The following is a 10,810-nucleotide window of genomic DNA, read 5'->3' on the forward strand; positions in this document are numbered from 1 at the left end:
GTATTATTTATTTTACCATTCTTTTAATAGAAATAAATATATTCTCTCACAATCACATTTTGTTTTTGTTATATTTTTGCCATTTAGCAATAATTATGGTTCTTAGGTTATTATATCCTTCTTGATCAGATATGATCATAATTATAATACCTGGTACACTAACCGCATAACGATTAACATTAAACACACGATGGTGATAAAGTCTGGACTGCGTTTTACAAAAGAACTTACGACAAAGTCATATATATGTTTTGTCTCATAGAATGGTCTTTAATGAACAAAATTTATATAAAACCATTTATATACAACTATTTTGATTTCAGTAATTATATTTTACAGCAATTAGGATAAACCATTCATCAGTGAGTGATTAATTAGCATTCATTAATTTGGTCGCAAGTCATAAGTTCTTTTGTAAAACGTTAAATATAAATGTTAACTTTACAAGGTATGACTGAATAATTTATCATTAGATCCATTAACCTTGATTAGAGCTGCAAGTTTTCTTCTTTCAATGTTTGAACAGGATTTTAAAAAAAGGATTATTTTATTGATTAATGACTCTTCTTACTTCAAAAATATATGTCTTAATCATGTCTATAACAATAATGAATTTGGTATAGCTGCATGTGATTTTTTGAGAGAGAAAAAATAATTCCAGATCAAATATTCCTAGATTAAAAGAAGAGTGTTTGCTTTTTCGTTTGACCCACTGTGATGCTTTCAGTGAATTTTAATATATAGAAGAAATAAGATAGCCAGTGCTTTATAAGTGATTTATTTGCTTGGAATAACCATTATTAGTATTATTTAGAGAACGAGACAGGTTCTCTATGTTTGATACAAATTTGGGGGTGGACGAGTGCGTAGCACGAGTCTACCCCCAAATTTGTATCAAACATAGAGAAACTGTCGAGTCTCTCTAAATGATTTGTGACACGATTCAATCAAAATGAGCAACTGGCACTTCTAACTGATCAGAAGTGTCATGTAAATTTCACTTCTTCCTAAATCGAAAAAACAGGTGCATTCCCGGGTCAATAAGTGTATTTGAGTTAGATGTTTATTACACAATTTCCGCAGATCGGGTGAGACTTTGTATCAGTTTAGATTTGACCACAGCTTGGGTAAGATGGACGGTAAGATGGACATGAGCTCTCTTGATTTCCTAACGGACGAGGTAGACGATATTACCTTATCGCAGGTATGCGAAAGTATAGAGACAGAGCATCACGTGTTTGAAGGACTTCAAAATCTTAGTTTTTGCGACGATTCGAATGCGGGCAATGCAGACAGCTTTTTAATGGACTTTGATTGCGGGGATATTATGACTTTAATGGACTGTGACGTTCAGAAAAGCGAAATGAAAGAAAACACTGCATCTAGATTTGGACCAGTCGTAAACGATGACGAATTAAGAAATCTTATTGAAGGTCAGGAAAACCGAAACACAAAATATAATACAAAATGGGCCTTGAATGTGTTTGAAAAATGGCGCGAGCAGAGGGAAGGGGGCGTTATAGAACTTCACTTAATGGATGCTACAACCATGAACCATTGGCTTGAACGTTTTATTGTTGAGGCTCGAAAGAAAGACGGATCAGAATACCCCCCGAAATCACTGTACCTTATTTTGTGTGGACTTTTGAGGCATTTGAGACAGAGAGGTGTATATGATAAAAACTTTCTAGACGAGAAAGAAACATTTTTTATTGGAATGAGAAACGTTTTGGACGCAAAAATGAAATCGCTCATTGATCGGGGAGTGGGATGTGAGATCCGCCAAGCTGATCCTATATGGCCGGAAGACGAAGAGAAATTATGGCAAGAGGGTGTTTTTGGTAAAGAGAACAGCGAACAGTTACAACATACACTGTTTTTTTATTCGTGTAAATTGTTTGGTTTAAGGGCGTGTGATGAACACCACAAATTGCAGTGCGAACAATTCTCCATTGGAAACGATGTTCATGGACAGTTCATTCAGTTTCATGGGAGAGCATCGAAAACTTACAAAGGCGGTTTGGGGCAGATGAATGTACAGACGAAGAATTTGAAGCATTACAGTGAGCCTGGTATGTATTAGCGTTTATTTGATTCAATTTATGGCGGGGTGTCACTAGCTTGTATTTCAATGGCTAATCATCATAGGCGTCAAAACGGGGGGGGGGGGGGGAGACAAGGGGATGCTTAGCGCCCACTTTTTTTGGCAGACATTTTTTTTGCTGTCATTATTTCTCATAACTTTAGCCTCCCCCCATCCCTGCTTTCAGTTTGCTTCCAACGCCACATATTATTATTACACGTATATATATCTTAGCAATGTATTGTTTTAAAATTTGCAGGTAATCGGTGCTTAGCAGAGTATTTCCGGATCTATCTTGATGCTCTAGACGGCCAGGGGCCATTCTATCGACGTCCTCTACCTGGAACCCCCGACAGGCCAATACGCTACGGCACACAGGTTGTGGGAATAAATAAAATAAAAACTTTTATGAAGTCTATTGCGAAAAAAGGGGGACTACAAGGGAATTATACAAATCACAGCGGCAAAAAGACGTGCGCAACACAGCTTTACGTAGGAGGAGTCCCGGAGGCCGAAATTATGTCCGTGACAGGGCACCGATCACAACAAGGAGTGAGGAAATACATGCGAAGTAACGTTGACATGAAAAAGAATATTTGCAAGATCTTGGGTCCGCCTATATCAACATCGGAGGAATCGCTGGAACCGTCTACAACCCAGGAGTCGCTGGAACCGTCTTCATCATTGCAGGAGTGCAGAAAACGGTCCTTATCTCCGGTAAATTCGGATAATTCTGAAGACGACGCGAAAAGGTTTTGCCCGGAAAACCAACACATTTTAAAGGAATTGTCCAACACTGCTTCAGTTTTTAATAACTGTCAGTTTTCCTTTTCGTTCGGACCTTAATAACTCTCAGTGGAATTAAGTGTATGTGTTCCTGAATGTTAAAAATGTCTTAATTCTCTTTGGGAATTTTTATTGAGATGTCCAAGAAGGACCTCTACTCCCTTTCTTGCTATGTTTATTTTAATAGTTTTGAATATTATTTGCATATTGATTTCTTAAAAATTGAAATTAAAATTGAATCTGTTGTACTGATTGTTGCATTGATTTTTAGATCGTTCTGTATTTAAGATACAGAACAGTTGGCTAATACAGAATGGTTTATTCGGTAATACAGTACAGTTTATCACCTAATACAGTACAGCAAATAGCTCCGCCCCCAGTAGCCTTGTACTGTGTTGTTAATACAAAATGGTAAACTTCAAAGAAAAACACCGCCATTGTGTCACAATATAAATTTAAAAATATAAGGGAGTTCTTTTAATGCAATGATTAAGTAAGGTGCCTTAAAACATGCATGTGTTGAATGAATGGCACTTACAGGGACAATGCCATCATGATCTTCCTTAAAAAAAATGTCCAAAAATGAACTCCCCTTGACACAAGGAAACAAAGGGGGGGGGGGGGTGGCATGGGGTTCAAGGTATTTGGAGTATTGGATTTTTATCATTGAAGTATATGCCTTACTAGTTTAACTTAATTACAGCACATTGATGCTTATTGAAATAAATGTGGCTACTAACTAAGATATGCATATATCATTCTTATAATTTTTTAGAAATACTGAATTCCTATCAAGAAATATTTTTCCTCCAAACTATTGTTTTTAATGAGAATGGGAAAGAGTAAAAAGTACTTTCACAAATATAATAAGAAAAACTGGAGCTCAAATACAGTTCTTGAATTGATTAGTAATGAACAATAATTACAGTTATCGTGGTAATTATTGCCAATAGCCATTGAAGTAAGTATAATAATTTTGTAGATACATGTACACTTATAAACCATTAAAATTCCAATTAGTGATTAAATGAAATTTACATTTAGCATATATATGTCTCATTGAACATGATTAAACATAATAAAGTAAACATCACTGAGCACTTTAATTAATGTTAGAACTAAAACAGTATACCCATGCAGTACCTAATTGAAAAAAAACTTAAGACAACACAGTACAAGAGAACTTAAAACAACACACCTCAAGAGAACTTAAAACAACACACTACCAGAGACATGATGGACTGGATTGAAGCCACCTATGACAGGAGGGGGGGGGGTAGGGGGTATATGCTAATGTTGAGAGAGAGGGGGTATCTACACACTGTATCCACCCAAGCCATGTCACCATGATCAATATTAACTTAGATGTATCATGTTACTTATAGATTTTTAACTCCAAAAGTGAAAACTCAAACATAGTACATTTCAAATAATATTTATCACTGAAAAACATCAATTTTAGTAAAATGCATCAATCACATGATTGCAAGCTTGAAAAGCCCCTCAATTTTATATATTTTGTTGTTTTGTGTATTTGGGACACACTGAGTACAGACCACATACTTATTAATTAATTAATTACCTATGTGACGTAATTGTCAAGAAAGATAACTCTCGCAAAACACGGGAAGTACCTCCCACTTATTATGTGACTTTATTGTCAAGAAAGATAACTCTTACGGAACACGAAAGATAACTCGCACTAATTTTGATACTTCCGGTAGAGACAAGGGAAATAACTCGTTTTGTTTACATAGTTACATAACGGAAGTCTTTCTGATTGCAATGCATGATGGAGCCAAAGACTCCGTTTTGGGATTTAACTCCGTTTTGGGAGTCCCGTCTAGACTGATTAAGTGTTGATAAAATGTCAAAATATATTGATATCATGTAACAAAAAAAAATATATTGGCATAATATAAGGATATATTTGCTTTATGTAATGCAGTGTTGACATATAAGGACACATTTGCTTCGTGCAGTACAGTCTCACCATTATGTCATAATGTATTGATCTTGAGTTCTACAATATTGGTTCTGGCGTAATGTAAGGATAAGTTAACAATGTTGACAGATTAATTAAGGATGATTTTACATTACAACGTAAAAAATTGACATCATGTGAAGACATGTTTACTTCACCTAACGTGTTTTTGACATCACGTAAATCCAGTCTGATCAAAGGTAGAGATATTTTCACACAATGTAATGGACTTTGACATCATGCAGTTATAAATTGACATAATGTATCTCTGGTTTTATGCTATAAGGCAGCGATGGCGTTCCATACTAAAGGGAGTAGTGCACTTCAACACGCAAGTTCGCTACGAAGACATAATTCATCAATCGAGGCGAAAAATAAAGGTAATCACCGATCACACTGAGGTAAAAATACGGAAAAATAGTGGCCAGCATTTAAATACAATAACACATGATATAACAGAGCATAAAGAAATGTTGATAACACAAAAGTAAGTGTCAGAATATACGTATGCATGTCAATGAGTGAGGCAGTATGTCAAACAGCATGTTCCGTACAGAAAGGTTTGTGAGCGGTAAAATGACGATTTATCTCGCGGAAAGAGCATGCAAACGGCATGACATTAATCTGGTAAATATAAACATGTTTAAGTCAGTTATCATGTATTTAAACGATCTAATAATTACAGGTCAAAGCAGATAATTCGATCTCTTAAAAATGTAAACACGAACGATATTTCAGAACATGTTGACTTTAATATTTTGGTAAATCACGTCTTTGGCATATTTCTGACAGGTAAACAACGTATAACTGAAAACGAGGCCTTTTTACTAGAATTGCATATCTGATGTAATACACAATGAAATATTAAAGAAATACTTAATTGATCAAACATGATCTTAATTATTACCCAACCCTAATTAAAAAATTACTGAATTTTAGGACGGTCTTAGTGGCAACTATTTAGCTTTTAATTATGAGAATATTATTAATAAAAAAGTCAATGGTCTTCCAATTCTGTACAAAAGCATGTTCGAGCATTTTCAGGTACAAATTCTCATCCAGGGAATGCACTATTTTCTCGCCAAAGAACACAGCATTTTATAATTGTAGTATCTGAGCGTCCTGTCTGTTTCCTCTTCTTTAATAATCACCGGCTTGGTTGACCCAGGAAGACATAGGAATTGTACTTACAGAGGAGCACAGATCTGGACAAGGTAGGGATGAAGAGTTAATGACACCATCCGTCTCACGGGAGAGCGCCGTAAACTCCCAGGCCTGCAACTTCCGATACGGTTTCATGTTTTCCCAGCCTAATGGTGGCCATGTGAGTGTCGGCATTAGGAGAAATGGAGAACGGTGCGACTCCAGACCAGTTTCTCCTTGCTGGGGGAAGCAGTGGCACTACTCCAAACTCCAACGGAGTTTTCGCCATATCCAAAATGATTTGGTTTCCTGGCAAGTCCATGCTTATAGCTAAATTGGCTGCAGGAGCTTCAAAATTGGTGGAACTGGAAATGCAGCTTGCAGTGGTGTTGGGAACAGCTAGAGCAAAGGAACTGGCTGGCTCGCTTCGCTTGCTGTCTTCTCCTGTGCAAAGGACTGGTGCGTCGCCAAGGGAGGCCAGGCCCATCTGGATCTGCCAGTTCTACTAGAATAGATGTACTGAGAATACTTGCTGGATCGTTTGCAGAAGTACATGTATCCTCGCCCAGAGAAATTGCATGTGGCAGTCCGAGACCGACAGGAATAGCAAAAGTTTGCATTTCCTCTGGCTGGCTTTAGAGTATAACAGGGTTCTCTAATTGATGTTCGATTGCAGGGGGAAGGGGCTCTAGCTGGCAGTCAATGGAATGAGACCCTCTGGAGAGGAGATCCTCGTGCTGACACGGAAACGCGGAACTCTCTGGTTGACATGGGACGGAAGGAGGATCCTGAGGATGGCTCGTACTGGACAACTTTGATGGAACCTAGGCTGGGGACAGGTTCTCTTCCTGGTGCTCTGGACCCACAGCAATGAAAACGGACAGCGCTTTCTTTACGGATGGAGAGGCCACAGGAGTCATGGAAGGCGGTGTAAAAAAAAATGGGTCATGGGACAGTGTTTGAGACCTTTTCATGAATGAAGAGAGAATTTGGGGACTTCGAGCCGCCTCTGAAGTCAAAGGGATGTTAAATACTTCGTCCTCCTTGGTGTTGTAGACTCTGATCATCACACCTCCTAGACTGATGGTCTTTCGCCGGTAGTCACTGATGAGGTCAGGTCAGGGGGTATACTCTCTGTCTCTCTTCCGTGCTTGGAGATTATCCTCAATCTCCTCACTATAATCGGACACAAACTTCTCCGGTGTCAATGAGGGTGAACGGGCCGCCTACCATCTCTGTTCCATTTCCTGCATACGGCGCTTGCTGAGCTCATTTACCCTGATCCATCTAAACATTTCTGTCTTTGCCCGCACAGCCGATCATCCTGCCAGGAATTAGGCGTGGCCAGCCAGGTTATCCTTAGGGTACATAACTAACCAGAACCCATTTGCCTCGGAGAAGAAAACAATGGAAAGACTATCAGATAAAATCATTTTCTCTGCTTTGGCTATCTGCAACGTGCACCTTCAAATCACTCATCCGTCGCAGCGACTTCTCCTTCTTTCCATCTCGAAGTGGGCAGAAAAGACACAGGACCCTCGTCCGTTCTTATGGCCTGCAAATCATATGGTATTTCTTGTCTCTGTTAAACTTTAACTTCTTTGGACACAGCCAGCAGGCAAATAAAGACATGCTGAAAATGAAAACTGCAGGTAAGGCTCAGTTCATACACCAATTGTCTGCAAATACGACATCTGGACTATAAAACATAGTTGACCGCTAATGACAACTTAACTTTAAAACTTATGTAATTGAAACAGCTGACACATATGGCGAAACAACAGGGCCTCAAAGTTGCACCCTTGATCAGTGCGTATCTGAACAGGTGTACCGAATCGACAATAAACTCATTTACATATCTTCAGTCCATTTAGGGAAACAATCACAGACAACAAGAATAAATCTGTTGCCTTTAAGGGAGTTCTTTGCGGGTTGTGCAGTTAACCTATTCATGTTTATTCAAGGCTTTACTGCAACAGGAATCAACTTTCTCACAGTCCTCCTGTATTTGGGAAAGGGCTGCATGACCCATTGCTGTGTTGCTAGCATCTGTATTTATAATGAAACTTTGACCAGGGACTGGATATGTTAGAATAAGGGAGATTCAAGAGCATCTTTGAGCTCCTGGAATCCCTCAGGACAGTCATTTGTCCAATTAAATTTCGTATTCTTTTGACAAGCGTGGTGTAGGGGACGAGCAACGGTGGCAATGTCTTTGACAAAACATCTATAATAGGAGCACAGTCAGATCTTATCTGGATCTGTATGTACTCGTATCTGAATGAGCATGTCCTAATACTGTGATTTCTCTTCGAAACATGTTGCACTTTAAAGGCTTGAGCTTAAGGTTGACTGTTTGCAGTCCCTCCAAAACGTGATCTAATCTTTGCAGGGTTTCCTCCACTGCTTTTCCAGGTACAATAATGTCATTGACATAGATTAGGCAATCTTTCTACTAAAGTCCACGGAACACATTCTCTATTAGACGCTCAAAGGTCGAAGGAGAATTGGCAAGTTTGAAAAGCATTAAAGTGAATTGATAAAGACTACTCTAACTTGTTGAAAATATTTTTTTTATGTTTGTCACCCTCTGCTATTCCAATTTGCCAAAACCCTGATTTAAAGTCCATGCTGCGAAACCATTTTGATCCTGACAATGAACTCAGGTATAACCATCAATGCGAGATAAGGGTATGCGTCTTTGACTGTGACATCGTTTATTTTGTGATAGTCAACACAAAATCTCGTTGATCCACCTTTCTTGGTGACGAGGACAATCGGTGATGACCAGGCGCTGCTAGATGGTTCTATCCCTTTTCGCCTCAACATAATTTCTAATTCCAGTTTTTCCTTCTCAAGTTCTCAGAATGGCAACCGCCCGGGACATTGTCTGTTCGGATTGGCTTGACCAGTGTTGATGGTGTGTTAGACCAAATCCGTTCTTCCTAGGTCATCAGACGATGTTGCGAAGACATTCTGGAACTTTATGAGCAGTTTTTTGGGAGTTGATTTTTAATCAACTCTCCTATGCAGTCACTCGGACAAACCGAAAGTGAAACAGTGTTTGGACCTCAGCACAAATCATTGCTCCTGACAAGATTTAGTTCTTGAAAATAATTGATGAATTCGATGTAATGTATGCGAAAGCATTGTTTTTCAAGGAAACTTATTTACAAATACCTTAAAAATAGTCAGAATTTAAATGGTACGAACAATTTAAATATTTTTGTAGTCGTATGTATTCCTACGCCAGAGTTCAATATAGTCTCGTTCAACTCGACGCTCGGCTGTCTCCGTAAACCCTTGTCGAAGATTTACGGTGTCAGTCGAGCGTTTGGTTGAACGAGACTAGAGTTCAAAATTGCTTGGATCCGTACAATTTTCGAGAAATATTTCTACCACTTATACATAGATTGATTAAATTAATTTTATCTTTAAATATTATTTAACATGATTTTCATAAGGAGGTTTCTCGACATTCTAGTCGAAAAAGTTCAAAAATTCATATTATAAAAATATGCGTAATTCAAATTAGAAACTACGTATACATGTACTTGTCATGCAAAATAACATATCATTGATTTTAAAATAAATAAACATCGACAAAATCAACTCCCGCCAGTCCTTCAGTACTTTGATTTTTAATTTCAGGGACTCTAAAAAATCTAAATGTTTGGTACTGCGGGTCATCAGATCAACAAGATGTTAAGGCAAACCAGAGGTGGTACCGGTTGAACTCGCAGGAGGCTCAGCTACTCTGCAGCAAGGCCAGCAGGAGATATCTCATAGTAGGATTCACATGTACAGCAGGAGATATCTCATAGTAGGATTCACATGTACCTGGATAAAGAGGAATAGGATTGCTGCTGAAATTCTGAATAACTGCTTGTAGATCTTTACAACTGTTCCAGGGATCAAAGAGAAGTTTTTTTTAGTTTTGACTGATTACAGTTGTATAACAGATCTTGTTTCCGGTGGAATGATGACTGTATGCTTGACTGCTACTATACAAACCATAACTGCTTCACCTCCTGTCCAGCACTGGATATTGCCTTGATCTGTATTGAGCATCAACTGCAAGTCTAGTTTCTGTTCATTTTTCATTAGGACATCTTGACCAAGAAACTCGCTTATTACACCATGAATGACACTCCAATTTTAGTTGCCTAAAAAATGACTTACTAAAGCATTGTAATAAAAAATCTAAAAAATTAATCTTTTAAAAAAATAATGACCATGGTCCTTTAAGTTATCGTTAAAATGCTTTCGTATGCAACGCCTAGACTGTCTTATCATGGGAAAACTAAATTTGTTACGTGCTTATTTAAGAAATAAACAACGTTATTTAGTGAACATGGCGTTATGAATAGCAATTGCTCTGTTGGCATATTCCATGATGCGCGCTAGCGCATCATGGAAAATATGCCAGCAGAGCAGTTGCTATTCATAACGGCATGTTCACTAAATAACTGTTGTTTATTACTTATATTTGCATTTTAACCACTCGAAAATATCCGGTATTAGCCTAGACCTTGACATTTAGCTATTGCATCAAAAATAAACATTCAGACTGTAATGTAACGTTATCTTTTTAATTCACATAGATTTGTGAACAGAATCAAAGATGTGTTATAACAGTAATTCCTTTAAAATGTTATTATAAGACACGTTCTTTAAAAATAAATACATCAATTTTTTGGAGTTGGAGAAAAACACATGATGTATTGTTATAGTGGTTTAAATCTATAACGTCATGGAAACGTATATGACATCACATCTTTATGACATCATAGTATACATATGGAACGCCTGGA

General features: G+C 37.8%; 1 protein-coding gene across 1 annotated transcript; it reads left to right on the forward strand.

Annotated features, from left to right (window-relative positions):
* Positions 1-861: 861 nt before the first annotated feature.
* LOC128158563 (uncharacterized) lies at positions 862-3,273 on the forward strand. Its single transcript, XM_052821445.1, has 2 exons — positions 862-2,072; positions 2,343-3,273. The coding sequence occupies exons 1-2, from the start codon at positions 1,133-1,135 to the stop codon at positions 2,927-2,929; spliced, it is 1,527 nt and encodes a 508-aa protein (XP_052677405.1). The 5' UTR covers positions 862-1,132; the 3' UTR covers positions 2,930-3,273.
* Positions 3,274-10,810: the final 7,537 nt, after the last annotated feature.

Source organism: Crassostrea angulata, chromosome 1 (genome assembly GCF_025612915.1).
Source record: "Crassostrea angulata isolate pt1a10 chromosome 1, ASM2561291v2, whole genome shotgun sequence".
Classification (NCBI taxonomy): Eukaryota; Metazoa; Mollusca; class Bivalvia; order Ostreida; family Ostreidae; genus Magallana; species Magallana angulata.

What these genes read in the sequence shown, in the direction of transcription:
- LOC128158563 (XM_052821445.1), top strand. Translation starts at nt 1,133, where the DNA reads ATGGACGGTAAGATGGACATGAGCTCTCTTGATTTCCTAACGGACGAG. An exon ending in GAAGCATTACAGTGAGCCTG is followed by an intron (nt 2,073 to 2,342) that starts GTATGTATTAGC and finishes TAAAATTTGCAG; the next exon opens with GTAATCGGTGCTTAGCAGAG.